The following is a 17483-nucleotide window of genomic DNA, read 5'->3' as shown; positions in this document are numbered from 1 at the left end:
ATCTTTCCTTCTCTTAATATTTATGAAAAACACTACCTTATTCTATTAAGACTGTATCTTTGTATTTTAATTTGTGTGAAATTTTACAAAATTACTAGTAAAATATTATTTGAGCACCACAAACACAGGGGAAGGATGTTAGTATTAATTACAGAAACAAGTGGCAAGACAAAAATTCTGGGACCTGAAACATACTTTTTTAAATAAAGAAGGTAGGTAGCTTTAGCGTATAACGTAATAATCAAATCCACCACCACCTAAAGGCACTTAAATTACTTTACTCAGTGGTTCTGTATCTCTCAGGATCTTAAAACCTACCACACAACCTGTTAAGGTAAAAGTGAATTTTCTACAATAACCAGGAATTCTAATATTTTTCATCTGCGAGAACTGAGGGAGATCTTTGAAAGCCAGATAGGACAGCACATGGGCCTGTAACAATATTTTACAGTTCTTCAGCAGTACAAATTAGTGCCTTTGGGACCCATTCCCTCAAAGAGGTAACAGACACAAAAGAGCTTTACCCAGCTTGAAAGGTTCTACTTTAGCTTTTAAGAATAAAAATCCCGAAGAGCTCTATCATCTTTCCATCTTTAAGAAAGATAAACATCAGTCATATAGGTTGACAGTTCAGCAACAGCTCAGCTAACTGGCAGATTTTGAGCTTACTCAAAAAAAAAACCAAACAAACAAACAAAAAAAAAAAAACCCTTCTGAATTGAATATGACAGGGAAACAGCATGCTCTGTCCCTAGGACACACCAGTGTCTACTAATAGCTCTTTACCAAAGGAGCACTAAAGAGATTCAGGGAAGGAGCCATTCAAAGATTATTTCAGAGAAGAGTTTTCCATTGAAGCCAAAATTTGAATTCTGGAGTTTCTAGCTTCTTTTCTGGTCTGATAGATCACATTGGTCCTATCAACTCTGGCTTGAACCACCTATTGCTAAGCAGCATAATACATCAAAGTGACAAAGTCTCTGGCTAAATGAATCATCATCAAAATATGCCAAGTTTCAAAGGAAGATGAGACCAGGTAGTAAAGGCAGGGAAAAAGCTAAATCCAGGAGTAGGAAACATTGATCTAGAAATATCAGCTCTATACAACCTATTCAACAGAAACATGAAAGACCACAAATATTTAGCAAATTCCATGAAATCTATTTCATGATGCTTAGTACAACTGAAAAAAAAAAAAAAGTCCTATCTCTCTTTTTTTTTTAAATGTGCGATTCAGAAAAAATGTTGTGTTTTTCTTGATTATGAGTGGATATGCCCTTCACACATTCTATGCTATGATTCAGTCTTTGGCATAGCCTGGTGAGTCTAAAGCATAACCACTATATTTGCAATAGCATTCCAGTAAAAGTGTTCAGTACAAGTTACTCAGAGTAGTGTGAGAACTGTGCATAAGAACTTCATTCATCGCAGGGAATTTCCTTCTCTTGGGTGATCCATCCAGAGAGCTTTGCTGTTTGTCTCCGACAAATCATTTCACAACTAGCTAATTTAAAACATTAAAAGCCACTGACTATTAGAACTGGATATTGGATTTTAGCATTCACTAGTTAGTTCACCAAGTAATGAAGAGACTATATGATTTTAAAATAGTATTAATGTGAAAAAAATATTAATACTTTAATTGCATTGTTTCTGTTATTATTCACGTAAATCCTATTTTCTGCCTAAACTTTAGCACTCCCATAAATATATTCTTGAGATAAAGTTGTGTTAAAGTTAGCACATTTCAATTTGCACTAGCCCTGTTAATGAAGCATGTTTCCTGAAAACTGTTCATACTGATTTGCCCTATAAACTGATGAGCGAGGGGGAGGAGGGGGAGCTAGTCAGTGTTATATTTTATTTGCTCCAACCTACTCCTCCTTATTTAACTTGCCTTTATTCCCTTTATCCTCCCATGATTAAAAAGAAAGTGCCTCTTGCTTTCCATGCCCTTAAGTGACCTCCATACAATTCTTCAAATCATTCCATATTCTCTATCACTTGAAGTCTTTGAAACCTCTAAAATACATGCTAGAAACCTAACACATGCTATGGCATGTGAAATAGCAAATGAGGTCCTTCACCCTCCATAATGAAGGTGGTTAGAAGATATGGCCTAATGGTCTCAAGCTCCAATATCTTAAAGTTTTTGTTTGTTTAAAACCTTTATAATTGATCTCCCAACCAACTATACTCGTATAGCTGTCAGATGTATCATATACATCTGCATGAGATTTTGGCCATGCATTTTCAAGGAAAGGACTTTTCTGCATCTATATTGGTCTATTTACGCAAATAGCAAGGGTGCACAAGTGTTAAATATTTCTTGTACGGATGGTTTAGAAATCTGTGAGACAACTTCAAAAAGTTCTTCAGCAATTCCCACCACCACCAATTTCCTCCAGTATGATTTGCCATCAGAAGCTAAAATACCACCATGAAGAAACATGGTTGTTGAGACAAATCTGTTACAGGATTTCCATCTTTTTTGTTTTGCTCTGCTGATGGGGAGGGGGAGCAGAATAAAGCATTTTAGCACACAAGTAAGGCCACAAGTCTACAGCTAACCAGCTTCTGCAGCAGAGCTGACCAAACAAGCTCCTCCCTCCTGCCTCTCTGTTCTTTCTTCCCACCTTCGTGCTACAATTGACTACACCTCAGCTGCACCTTACAATTGTGTGTGAAGCTCGTACTACAAATCGGATGACTGAAATAACTCATACTTCAAAAAAACAAAACAAACCACATTAGTTTGGATTCTGTCTGTCATCTGCTTTACAGTACGGTTCTACAACCAGCTGCAGCAACATAGCCCAGGGAGGCAGAAAATAGCCATGCAGAAGCAGTAGTTGCACTAATGTAGTCTTTTAGCTAGACTGGTATGCATTTTATTGCAAGAAGTTTGTCCCCAAAGCATGATAACTTAGCTAATAGAGAAAATAAAAACAAAAACAAAGTGTTCAGAGTAGAAACAGAACATTTAGCAGATATCATCATAAAAACAGAGTAAACTCCCAAGTCATCGGAACACCTGGCATCTGAGGAAAGGCAGCTAGTAGGGTTTAAAGTATTTAAAAGCCCCTTGTATTCAGGAGAGTTGGTTATGTATTTAAGCAGTTGTGAATACTCTGGATACCCAACAACAGACTGGTTCTGCCACATAGTTTTCTGGCCACCACCACCACCTTGTTCATTTTTCAGATTGCTAATTCTGATATTTCACCACCTACAAGATTCATTAATATGAACTGAAAGCCATTGAGCGAGCGAGTGTGAGAGCGTGCAAGTGTGCACATGAGTGTGAGTGTGTGCGCATGAGTGTGAGTGCAGAAATAATCGTTTATCCTATTACCAAGAATACAATAAGTATGCTGGTACAAAATTCCACAAAGACGAAATTTACACAGATGTTCTTTCCGTTTTGGTTTTCCTTTAATTTGCAAATCTTGTAATCTAAGACTGAAGTTGACTGAATCAACATCTAAACCAGTACAGCAGTATCAGCCAAAAATCACAATCTGTTTCCCATTTATGTGTCAAGACTGCATCCTTTCTGGGGGCTGAGAAAACTGTTATTTTGAAAAGATTATACAGTGAAATTGTGCTAGACATTTCAGTCATTTTACTAGATGGAAAATTTGACTTTTAAAATACAAAAACATATGTATGGAAAGCTAGTTTCAAACTCAGCTACAGGGCAAAAGTTTAGAAAACACAGATTTCATCTTCCCTGGTTGCACACTTATGGGGAATACAAAGGTTGAGATTAGTTGCAAATGTATTTTTGAGGAACTTTTACGTAAAGCAGGTGCCAGAAATTAATTTCAAAGCAGCAGTTTTTTCTCCACTGGAGCTTAGCACAAAAATAGATTCACTGCTTCAGTTCAAAGAGACTCATTGCAAAAAGATGCATTTTTGTCTATTTTGGACACAAGTTGTTTTTTTTTTCATTCCCAAGTAATTTCTAACGTTTTGCCCCATATAATACAAGACTCCACAGGGGACATTAAAAAGTTACCACTTTCCTGTAACAGCACATGAGTCCTATTGATGTCTGTTGGATTCCATACCATGGAAGGCCAGAAATCTTGCTGACCAGATTAACAAAATTTAACTGGACTTCAAGAACTCTTCCATGGAGGATAGAAGGAGAAAATAAGGACTGAACCAACAAGAAGGAAGTAATAAACTTCTCCATATGATACACCTGTACATTCATGGCTCTCAAGTTAGCTGACTAGAGGCACAACCTCGCCCCAATGCTGTGAGAAGTGGTTCTTTCTGACTTTAGATTAATACATAAGGAGGCTAAATTAATTGCTTTCTATTTATAACTCCAGGCTTGTAAAGAGTAGTGGTATTTTTGGAAAACAAACTTGCCTTATTCCCTATGGACTGTGATTACACTGATTTTTCATTAAAAATATTAGGAACTTCTGAGAGTAACTTATTTTGAAGAATATACGAGCTTTGGTTAGTAACCTGATCAGTTTTTATTGCTTTGTACTAAATCACATTTTCCCTATACCTGTTAACCAGAGTGCTGCGACAGAGTAAGAAACTTAAAAGAGTAGTATGTAGTCAATAGAGGGATTAGAACAGAATGGAATGCAATTACACTCTGCGTTCTCAGAACTTTAAAGAAACATCAGTATTGGACTCTGAAGACATGAATATTTTCTGAGTATCACACTTTTCAAAGCCCTCATAAAAGACTTAAGTAATGATTTGCACCAAATCAAGCAACTATTTAAATCATTTGAAGTAACAAAAAAGAAAACACATATATTCACCAAATAGTAACAAGAAGTCTGTCAAGCAGACAAGTTAATATTACTTTAGTAGGAAGATCTAAAAATTTTAGATGCACTAAAATAAAATTTTTAAAGCAGGTTCTCAAACACAACTCTCACTAAAATTTTAGCATTTCAATATTGAGATACATTGAACAGGAGGTTAAGACCTTAGTAAAGATTTCAGAAATTATTATATAATCTATCTAGGCTGATAAGATTTATACATACTGAGTTAGGTTACACTGAGAAAAAGACACAAGTCATATGCAAAGTTATCCACAAATTGATTTCTAAAGTTAATATGTTGTTAACTCTTTCAGAGAAATACTGAGGTTTAACATCTTTAGACCAGTGAAAACCTGTAATACAATAAAAAAATTAGGCAATCTCAGGACTAAACTATTTGATTTCTAAGTTACCAGAAAGCTATTTCTTTATATAAGTGACAATGAAAACAATGTCATGAGTAAAAAATAAATCTAAAGGCAAACTTCTGTTGTTCATTTTAGGCAAACATTAATTTTGCATAAAATACTTTCATATCCACCTGTATTTTACAATGAAGGGGAAAAGTCCTAGCATTGTATAGGAGGCAAAATTATTAATTCATTTGCATTAAATTACATAGTTCAGTAGAGGGATAGTAAAAAGTACTGAATTTATTTAAAATTAAGTTTTTGAATCAACTCATTAACACTTGAAAGTTTTTTGTATTCCTCATTAAAGAATATTCTACATTAAAAAAACAAACCTTCTTATCATATTTTTCTCATTGTAGTGTATTTCTTTACAGCAAAAAGAATACAGGAGAATTTCTTGATGCTAACCACTAATGCAGACTAGCGGTCAGAACCGGGAAATCCTGGCTCCAAACTTAACTGTATCAATATCTCATTGATATAGTTCCAAAGAAGATACTCCTAGATGCCCTTATGAAATGACAGCGCAGTAGACTTATACATAATTATGTCTATCATATTTGTATTACTTTAACAGTTTAGCATCTCTAATATTTATAACTTGCATATGAACTTTAACACACACTGAACTTAAATTGCTCACTTTATGCATTTGAATATATCTGTATGATGTAAAACCACAAAATACATCAGCAAATTGGTAAGTATAATCCCTCATCTATCACGTAGGAATGTGTACACATAGTATTAATAGCTTTGTAAAATTTAAGGTCAAGGTTAGCATGTGATAATTTACAGCAACTCCTAAACTATAATGCATGTGTTAATAACCCACTGAGGTGTTACTGCAAGTCAGGTGTAAAATATATATACTCCTTATTTTCCATCCCAAAGTTAGTAATTTTAAGGCACTTTAAGAAGAGCTACTGAAAATGGATTCTGCATAAACAATTGTAAAGAAAAAGATGCTTTAAATTAGAATATTGACTCCAGATACAGCAGACTCCAAAAATACCCTTCAGCAGGAAGTTGCAGTGCCAGGGAACATCTTTTCCAAAGCATAAACCACAACCCTTATTTATTGATAACAAAGCAGCAAAGCAAATTTTGGAAATTTTTCTCAGGAGTGTTCCAGGAAAAGGACAGCTGCAAAATTCTTGTGGAGCATCAAAGAAAAACATCAGAAAGTGTGAAGAACAGCTAACGAAAAAGCAAGTGATGGGCAAGACTGAAGAAGTCGCAACCTCACCTCTCCTCTTCCTGCCCCTCTCTGCCCTCCCACCTCATCTTTAGACAGAATCATTGCCCCAGGCAGCAGGCTGACCTCAGAAGGTAACTAGGGTCAGATTTGAATGGGAGAAAGCCAGAGAACCCTTGGAAGTAGCAGAAGTATTTCAGGCAGTGACGCTTCTCTCCTCTTTAAAAAAACATCCAGTGTGCTCATGAGGAGCATGGAAGGGGCTATGCTGATGGAAGTGTTTCTTTTGAACTACATCTTGCAAAGATAGGAACATTGGCCCCATTATCATAACCATGTCCAATCTCAATTAGTTTATATTAAAAAAAGACAATGCAGTCCAAAGTATCAGCATAATAAATAGAGTGTTGGAAGACTTAGATTTCACATCTGGGTCTGCTTTGGACTAGCTGCTTTTGAGAAAATCATTCAGTCTTTTAGACACTCAAGTTTACGTTTCTGTTAAATGGGAAATATTTTGTTGTCAGTGCTATTTCATTTCATTGATTATTTTATCTGCCATTTCAATAGACAAAATAGTCCTCCTATTTCCTATACTGCACAGTTTCATCAGTGTGCTGACAGCTGCAGTATTTCATGCCATAGCCAACCTAATCTCCAAAGTAGGTGAGGAGGTGACTACGCTGAAAATATCAAGTGCTTTGAAATAAATGCTCTAGAATAAAAAGTAGTTTTTTCTTCAGCTATTTGATGAAACTGTTTTCTGTTCATCTACAATCATTAGGATATATACGAAATGATGTTAAACACAAAACCGCAAGCTAGGAACAAAACCAAGCCTGTGGCTCAGATTCAGAAGCCATTCATTACAGTTATTTTCATGTTTATACACAAATGCTTCTTGAGGTATAACAATCATTAGAGAAACTGCAATGTAAGCAAATGATCTATCAATTTATCAGAAAGGAATAAGTGAAATACTTGAGTCAATTTATAACAAGAAATAATATATATTGCGAAACCACAAGTTAACCGGAGTCATGAGGACAGTGGAAACTATCAAAGAATCCTCTACCTGAAAGCTACTGACAAAACACGTAATCTGCAATAGGTCTTCCAATAAGTAGCAAGCATAGAGAAGTGTTTCAGAATCTTCTGGTGAAGGTTTACCACCAAAACCAAACCGGTTCTTTATTACATGGGAAAAAAAGAAGCCTGTAGCAGACTCTTTTTAACCATGTTCTAGTCTTCTGATCTGAGCTGGAAGCGTGATTTAAAATTCTATTTTGTATTTGGAGATATTTAACTAATGATACTTACTGTTCCATTCCTTTTGAAAAAAAATACCAGCTTTTTTGGTTTGTTTAAATCATCTTTATAGTCTTTCAAATAAACTTAGCAATACAATAGCATAATGAATATAATAATCTTTATAGTTTGTGCATTTTCAGATGTATCTCAATTTATGCAAGGGCATGAAGGAAAAATTACTCCAGCTAACATACTTTTTCACATATAAATACTGTTGATTCAGAGGGTGAAAATCCAACACGGACAAACTAAGCAGCACTGCACCCTGGGTAACATGCACTCTTATTTTGAAAAAGTTGTCCACAAGATTATAAATACTGGAGAGAAAAAAACACTATGAACAGTCTTTCAAATTGTAAATATATTAAAAGAAAAATTTCACTTCTCTACTTTGTAGGGATTGTTTTTGTTTGTTCATTTTTGTGTTTGGGTTGTTTTGTTTTTTACCTTTAAGGCAGGCAGAATTAACATTCTAGCTTAACACACTAGAAGTACATACAGCGAAACGTTCCTTCAAAATTTACAGAGTTTACTTGCTAATCTTCATCCACATCTGGAGTGATTAAATCCTTAATTGAAAAAGGTGCAGCACAGAGTTAGTCTTACAATAATAAGATTTATTTCAACTGTTTAGCCCTTGAAACTCTGTGTAAAGGATCACCCTTGAAAAACAACTATTCTCCTCTTGGTATTGATCTACTGTTGGATTCAACATATCTAGCATAAACATGAATTAGAACCTCTTTTTGTAAGGGAGCGATACAACAATACCATTAGAGGAGCACAAGACCAGACCAGTAACTTATTTTCCTACCTCAAAAAAAGTAGGTTTAGCATATATTTTACTAAAGAACAGTAGTGAATGTAGTGAGATTGTTTGGTGCTTTTAATTCATTCGGAATATGACCTTCTGCTTGAAAGCATCAGAAAAGGCTAATCATAAAATTGTGATTACACTGAGAACAAAAACAAACGCAATACTCTTCACCTATTTTATAGATTAAAAAAAAAATTTATTAAAAAGCCTATGCAACATACAGATGCGTGTTGACACCCTGAACAAAAACCTTTAAGAGCACTTCACTGTGTTATCCCATAAGAAAAAAAGGGAAGAAAGCTTTAAAGCAGCAATTTTCTATTTTTAGATGACTTTACAATCTATATGTAAGACTTCATTCATGAAAAGTATTCTTACCCAGAAGATCCAATGCTTTTGCACACACCAAGAAGAGGCCTCTTCTCAGAAAAGTTATCACATTTCTGAGCACCTAATAAAAGGGAAAGCCAAAAAAAAAAAAAAGAAAAAAAAAAAAGAACAAGAAAAAAAATCACTATATACTTACTGTAGGTGTTATATTTATATTTCAAGGTACATGTATGTGTATTTTGGGGAGGGAGAGTTGCAGGATGAAGACAGTCAACATACCAGAACAATATTGGCTATGCAAGGTAAAATTCAACAGCCTGTGCAAGATTAGTTATAAAAAAAATGCAAATAACAAGAAGAGTCATGAACACTGGAAAAAAAAAACTGTTCTAGAAAAAAAGATGGTAATGAATAATGAAATGAATGGCAAAATTTGGCCAGGCTTTTGGAGTTCTCTGCTCATTTCAGTTGTGGTCACAGGTTCTGCGTCTGTAAGAAAAGACAAGTTGCTCACTTTCCATTGTTTTGTAAAAGATGTTCTGAAATAAGGCTGTCATCAACACTGCACAGTTTTCACACATTTCCAATTTACTCCACTGAGGTCACACTGTACAAGAGAGTGGTTGCTTGCTCTCCAGTGAGAGACAAGCTGGGATGTTAGCGCTTGCACAAAACGTGGTCAAGCTCAGAGCACGTCACATGTCTAAGAAAAACCACAATGAAATTCCCCACAGCCTTCACAACTTCCAAGTGATTTAAGCCTTTAAGAAAGCAATGGCCACAAATTTCCAGCGGGACACAGGCTACACCTCTATACTGTTTGCTCAAAGCAAAGTATGGCTCTGACAACACATCCAGTCTTGCTTTGGAGATCAGCTTTAGCAGGTCCCAACAGCATAGCTACTGCCACAGAGTCATCCTCTGCCCCAACAGCTTCTGAGACAGCTCTGCCTGCGCTGACTTTCACATGCACTGCTACAGCTGGTACCCAGAGCGAGGCAATTAAAACCAGCTCTATTATCTTGACAAACTGCAATCATACCTTGACTCCAGATCCATCAAATTGTTAAAGACATGTTTCTTAAAATGGGATTTTAAAAGCTTTGAAAACTTTGCCTTATTGCTATGTAAATATAATAAAAATGTAACAGACTCAAAAAAAAAAAAAAAAAAAAAAACCCACCACTAACTTATTTCTGAGCAATGTTTTACTGAATTCCAGGATATGTTTCTACCCAATTTCAATAACAGAAAAACAACCAGCACTACTGAATTTCCTCAGCTTTCATTCAATCTTTGTTTCTACTTATCTTTTATATATTTATATACTTTCCCTTTTTAAACCAAACCCACTGACCTATAAAAATATTAGTTATATGTTCTCTTCAAATTTTAATTCAGAAATAATGGTGTAGCTGCACTAAATTAATTATTCAGAAAGGTACAACATTAACAATATACATTCTCACATAACAGTGTCTGTTAGTTATTACTAACTCAGGTACATGCAATTAATTTATAACAAAAATGGTACAGCACTCATATAGATGAGGCTAAATCTTCCCTCCTACACATTTGGGTATTTATAAAGTTAAACGGGTCACATCAATAATTTCACTAGCAACAATAGGTTTACAAGTAATTTAAAACAGACAAGTGTATTTTCTTTTTATTTCTATTATTTCACAGTCTTTCAAGGGTCACACCTGTACAGTATGTACTGACCTGTAAATTGATAAATGAAACATAAAAAGTCTTTCTAAGAATCTGACAACCAATTTGTTTTCTTCAATACAAGTAACAGATGAACTTCATTTGTTTCTGTTCACCTAGCCAGTCTCTCAGCATTAAGATTGAAACTCTGACTACCAGCAGTTCCAACACTGATTTAAGTGGAGCCAGGATATTACCTTAAGTATTTAACTATACTTTAAAAAAAAAAAAAAAAAAAAAAAGATATAAAGACCTGAAGTCACATGCTTCTTTACATCTAATTCTAAGTTTATCAAGGAAGGGGGGAGGAAGAAGGCTTTAAAGATGAGGGCAGGAAACAACTGCACAAAGTCAGCAGGAATCTCAGTTGTTAATATCTACAAAGCACATTTGCAAAATCTGTACAAAAAACACTTAAAACTTTTGGTTTGAGACTGTACTGACCAAAGCCATCATTTATAAAACCATTATTTATTTCAAATATGTATTTTCAGAATGTAGCTATTAATACATGAGAGGAAAAGCACATTATTTTTGAGGACTCTGTAGAGCATTAAATCAGGTTAATAGCAGTCCTGTTCATGAGATTGCAAAAAAACAACATGTGTTGTTCTCTGCAATGCTTAATGGACTCAGCAACCCTTTTTAGTTCTGGGATAGAATTAAATCTTCCAAGTTATAGTGGATTAATCTTCATATTTAAAATTGTGTTTATTTGCATGTGCAATATACTGACGTTGCACACACCTGCTCTATACAGTGTTTAACAAAATGCAGGGTGATTGAAATGAAAAGCAACTAGCTAAATCCATCAAATGTAAAAAGTATTGAAATCCTGTTGCAAAGTCTTTTTCTTAAACTCCTTTTATTCTAAATCCTTTTAATTCTGTCATATAACACTACAGCATTTATAAAAAGCTGAAAATCCTGACAAATCACACAATTAGAGTAATGAAAACTGCCTTTCCTGCCAACAAGGCACCTTATCTACAGCTCCATTTAACCAAATGATATGTTAAAAAACGAACAAAAAAAAAAAACCCCTTCAGTTAGTATACTTAAAAACCTGAAAAAAAATCTCCGGGTAAATGACATTTCAGACAAATCAACTTCAGAACTTCATGAAGTTGAAAGGTTATTCACATGCATAGGCTCAAAAGAGTTTATGTACTGTACTTCTGATGAAGCTGTGAAGAGATCTCTCTTGAAGCTAAGGCCTCTCAATAATGCTAATAATAATAATAGTAAAAGAAAAAACCACTAAGTAATAAAAACACATTTTTGAAGAAAAACAATAGCAACCCCTTAATTTTCATAGGAACTCAGAAGATACTCAAAACCATGGGAATGATTTGTATATTGAATAAAGTGTCCTTGTTTCCCTTGACTAATAAATGCACTATATAAATGTCAAATTCTGACCTATTTAGCAACAGCAGATGGAATATATTCATTTAGAATTATATACTAGAAAAATATATTCATCTGATTGAGTTCCATCATGGCAACTTAATAATGTAATGAATTCTGCTGCTGAGCTAGGTCCCCTCTTAAGAATTATCTGTATCTTGAAAATTGCGTTGCATTTGCAGTTCTGCCCCACATCAGTCTAGAAGCCAAATACTACCTGGAAACGCATTAAGTAACATGTCTGGCATTCATCATGCATGGTTTGCACTCCTTGTCTCACTTCTTCCTTTCAGGGAAAAATTCTTTCTTCTAACATTTTTTTAATCACCACCTCCATTTTGTGTCTGCTCTGTTGTGCATTTGTTATTGAATGGAAATGCAGAAAAGCATACTTGCTACTTCAAACAGAAGTCAAGAGGTTTGAGTCAGTCCTAAAAATAGTGTGTGAATTCTTTCCTCAGCTTCAGGCTAGTATCTATAAACGCTCTATTTCCTGCACAGATAAGCTCTAACTACATTACTCAGCATCACTCCTGAGCAGCGAAGCTGTGACTGCTGTCCTCATCCCAGACCTTCACGTGCTCCTTTTGGATTAATGTTCTAGCCCATCAGCATTGCCTCATTCCACCTCACCCATCTCCTAGCATCACCCAGACATTTCAAATATCAAAGCCTCTAATACATGCATCATCATACTGGTTTCCGACATCCCCCAGAAGTTATCAGCCTAGAAGCTGCTTCAACTTCAGTATAATCTAAGTATCTGCTGTCTCCTCCACCCTTTCCATTTCTGAGATGGCAAGAAAGCAGAGCTGCACGAAGTAACAGCAAGAGTCAACAGGGCACAACAGGTGGTTGGAGAGCGTATCTTAGCAATTCCTGACTGCAGCAAGCAAAAGTATTCAGAGAATTAGCACACAAATAAAGAGGTTCAAAAGAGCTGTACAGTTCAAGAGCTGAAGAGACAAGGATAAGCACTAGACAGATAGAGAAGCAATAAGGAGCTGGGTTTTCCTTAAATAATATTGAAGTAACTGGCTTTGATTTAATGGACAATGCAACAACACTGGACCAACTTACTTCCAGCACACCCCTACAAGAAGTCCTTATACTTTGTAATGGTTTCACATTCAGTGTAAACATTACAGATTTCTGGTCAAATTAGTATTTTAAAATATAATGCTCCAAATTTCCTCCCTATCACAGCTATAAAAGGCTTACTTGCTATGCTTGAAAATCCTGTTCTGTAATTTCTACAATCCACACACATTAACCTTCATTACACTGTAACAACCTACATAAGTTACAGAATACCTAAATTTAAACACACACCTGCATGATCCAATCACAACAAACCAAATCTAGCTACAAACTGCTACTGCTTGTTCAGCTTGCAGGGCTAGTTTCTTTCCTACATATACCATGCAATTATTTCAGCCTTGAGGGACTTAAACTGCTAAGCCACCCAAGTGGTTAAATATATACAAAACGCACATCTGCCTTTCTTTAGAAAGCAACCTAAATATTATAGCTCTTAAGTATACCTGCACATAAAGTTGAGTCAGCTTTTGAGGTTCACATTTTATTTTACCAAAATCAAAGATGTAAGAAAGAGTAGAGAGATAAACCTGCAAAAGAATTTGAACTTCCGTCTCTTTCAGGTTTTCAAATGCAAAGCTAGTCTGTATTAATTTTCGCTTTTCAAGTTCATTCCAGCCTTCAATCTTTAGCCCATAAAAGCAGTATTCTAATGGATAAATGAAAACTGCATGAAGAGCAAAAGAAGGTTCTTGCTAGGACATGGAATGGATGCAGCCACATCACTTCTTAAAACTTCAGAATAATGACTTTGGTAGACAAAAAGAATTGCAATAATTGGAAAAAAAAAAGAATGGAGAAATTGAGGTTCCTCATCTAGAGGAGCAGTGAAAATATGAACCTATATTGCACAAAGTATAAATAATTAGGTTAGTGTAGCTAAATAGAGTCATACTGTGCAAGAGGAAGCCCAAAGCAAATGAACTCGAGTAGCAGTGAGAGTATCACTAATTTGAATCATAAGCTCAAGGAGGAGGCAGTTTATATCCTCACTTTTGCTTGGTTTCCTCACCATCATTAACTAAAATAATGTTACCAACTATTTTTTCTTTTTCACAGAGAATGGTAGCTACATTTAACTGGTAGAGTCTCAGCTTCGTTTTGTTTTACATCTATCACTCAGTATTTTTTCCCTTCTAACAACTGAAATCTCAAAACACATCATCTTTCCTCTATACACTTGATATATCTGAACACAGAAATCCAGAACCAGGCAAATCCAGCAAACCAGGCACCTGTATACATATGAATAAGTACTAAATTCAATCACAGCATACAGATTGAAAGTGGAGAGCTAGGCGTGTTAAGAAGCTGTGCCAACCAGATGGCTCGGCTGATAATGCAGCACGTGGCACACAAAATGTCAAGGCTTAGGTTTTTGGATTTTTTTTTTCTCTGGGACTGACAGCATCCAGATAGAGATGTTCTCTTATTCTGAGCATCAGATATGCAATGTTATCTGCTCTCTTAAGCTTGAAGATTGATCATATGGTAAGATTTCAGTCTCCAAAAAAGCCATTTATGTTCCAAGCTTTAGAGAATAATCAAAGCCATAATCTACTGTTGAAGACAGCAAAGACTTAATTGGGATCAGAAGACATGAACTTATTTCCTACTTATTCCAGGATTCATTTAAAGAGAACTATCTGATTTAAGTAGATGATTGTTTGGATACGTTTCAATTAAAGGTTCCTTTCTTCAGGCCAGGGAAATCAGCTGGCTATGTTCTGATGTAATTACATCACTGGGGGGGAAGGAAAGAAGAAAAAAAATAAAGGACCTTCTACATATTTTGGCTTATGGGGCCAAAAGGGAAACCACTCCAGGCTATATATTAAGATAAAAGCCAAATCAATCTCATTTGAACTAATGCACACAGATACAGACACTCACTATATTTATGATGCAAGATCACACATAATTCCAGTCTTAATATGAACAGGCAACTAGATAATTGATGCTGAAAAATGGCCTATCAGTTTCCAAACTTTATTGGACCACTGGCAACAACAAAAGAAAAAAAACAATGTTCTGACAATAATGTACACAATCTGCAGTCCTGCTGGCTCTTTTTTTCAATTCTCCCCGACCCCCCATAACTACAACCACCACCAGGGAGTGTTTGGAGCAGCAGGTTGACCAATAGTCTTGTCTTGAAAACTGCATCTGCGTTAAATGCCCTTCTAGAATTTTTCCCTTTAGTTACCACAAAAGATAAAAGCAATATTCTAGTGGATAAAGGAATTCCTGCAGCTGGTATGCCTTATCTCCTCAAATCCTATTACAAGCCAATCTGTTTTTTACCACCCACATTTAGTTGTCATAATTTAGCTCAGTACTAGCTGTGATTTCAATCATAAATAACACCCACGCTCTGATGTTCACTGTCTACAGCAATAGACATAACCAGTTCTGGAAAATACTACTCTAATAAATCCTTCAGCTCAGCATTGTGTTGTGGCCAAAAGCACTCCCTCCAAATTTTTCTTGACATGCTATTCTCTTTTCTATGATAGTGCAAGAAGCATCCCAGACACTAAACACAAACAGTTTACAACTATCAAGTACAACTTCATAAAATATTTCGTAGCTCCTGTTAACAAGAGATTTACAGTCTTTGCACAATCAAAGAAATCCCTGCCTACCCTGAACAAGCAATCAAAAATTATTTTCATTTTCAACTGACCTGTCAAATGCCTATTTTTTCAATATTTGTGCCTCTGTTCCTCAAGACAACACAATGCATGCCAGCTGTGGCCGAGGAGGTTCATAACATTCACCTAGAACAGAATATTACTGTGTAACTATGGAAAAGACTAGCTGTAAAAATTCCAGTGTACAATTATTATTTAGCCCCCTCCAGGGTAAACCTCAGAAAAATCAGAGACAGAAGTTTTCAGTAGTAGACTCTTTTGAACCTTGCTCTCCAGAGAAACAATGAAGTCCTGCCACATTTTGTGGCAGAGAGTGAATGCATTCTGGTTTGCAATCAGCTATAATACAAAGTCCTTCTGCTTCTTACTAGCTAGCTTTCTCTCCATTTCTGACCCTAAATTTTGTGAGTGAAATACAGCAAGCTCACAGAGAATAGTAAATGCATACATTTTAGGGGGTTAACAACAAACATCCTTCCATTAATTACAGACGTCTTATCTAAACTGCAGATTAACTGTGCCACAGAGACATCAAAAATATTGTTATGCTGGGCCAGGTCAGGTCTTGCCTGGTTTATTAGCTCAAACAGAACCCTGTATGAATACTGGTGTGCTGCTGCCAGGCCAGAACAGTTCCAGAAGCCATTTAACTGCTCTAGTGTGGCACAGAGCCTGAACTAATAAACCTTGTTGGATCTGAGCTGGCAGTGTGCAAGGCCAGCACCAGGTCTTGCACTACGTTCCTGTTACTGGGAGTGCTTATCCTGTTAGATCAGATTTGAGAAGGTCTCCTTTGCAATAAGCCTGCATGAAATAACTCTTATTAAACAATGCTTTATTATGCTATGAAGAACATGATGCAGCAGAGAGAATCTAACATCAAAGGACCACAGTATTTTAGCAAAATAGTTGACAAACTATTAAGTTCTACTGCTGTAAAGTCACCAAGTTAAAACCATGGGCTTTCCTTTCACACCTGGGAACGCGCTTCTTATCATAAACTAAGATCTGCTTCAAGGAACGTGCTAAATCCATCCACCAAGAGAGTCCCACTTTCAACAATTCCCTTTTTACAGCTTTACAGTAAAATAGCGTTTGAGCCTACTGATGGTAATCAGCTTCTCCCTTACAAATTCCTTTTATTTTGTTCAGAATCATTAAAGCTTATGTGTTAGTTATCTAAGGCTTCTTATTACAGCTTTACTTTTATCTGATTCCAGATACTGGTCAATGATACCTTCATGTCCTTTTAATCAAAGATTTATTTAAACCAAGTCATGTAAAAAGAGAGCAAAACATGTTTTTAAAAGGTTTGACTTAATTTAAAGCTAATAAGCTTATAAGCTTATAAGCTAACTTATAAGCTAATTTGAATACTTTTCCAGCGTAACAACTATCATTGTCAAATGCTAAATATAAGCAATTAAGAGAAAGACAATAACTCCCTGAAGAATTTCATAAACAGTGTAACTTACTAGATTGAGGAAAAAAATAAAAAAAATCACAAAGCACTTTCATTATCAGAGAAAATAGACTTTGTAGGTACATTTTCTTTGAACCAATTTATATTTTACTTCTCCCTTTTTCCTTTGGGGGAAAGGGAGGCAGAGACTCTCATTAAATGACATAGAAGAGCAAATAACAATAGCTTAACACCATTTTTTCTGATTATCCCCCAAAAAGCAGGTTATTTCTCATCTAATATACAGTGAAATACTTCAAATTACTTCAACC

At 35.5% G+C, this 17483-nt stretch overlaps 1 protein-coding gene across 8 annotated transcripts in view; it reads right to left on the bottom strand.

Moving 5' to 3' along the window:
• The window catches only part of BCAS3 (BCAS3 microtubule associated cell migration factor), a 372839-nt gene that overhangs the window by 333708 nt on the left and 21648 nt on the right, over positions 1–17483 (bottom strand). For 7 of the 8 annotated variants that reach the window (XR_009960449.1, XM_062592657.1, XM_062592659.1 and 4 more), the window contains exon 7: positions 8923–8995. Coding sequence is in view for 7 of the 8 variants with exons in the window: in XM_062592657.1 (XP_062448641.1) it covers positions 8923–8995 (73 nt within the window). In the remaining variant the exon portion in view is untranslated. Of the gene's footprint in view, positions 1–8922; positions 8996–12214; positions 12341–17483 lie in introns of those variants that run through there. The other variant, XM_062592664.1, reaches the window with a different exon arrangement.

The sequence above is a fragment of the Rhea pennata genome, chromosome 20 (assembly GCF_028389875.1).
Source record: "Rhea pennata isolate bPtePen1 chromosome 20, bPtePen1.pri, whole genome shotgun sequence".
NCBI lineage: Eukaryota > Metazoa > Chordata > Aves > Rheiformes > Rheidae > Rhea > Rhea pennata.
The sequence above is the reverse complement of the archived record's forward strand: the minus strand, read 5'-3'. Positions and strand labels throughout refer to the sequence as shown.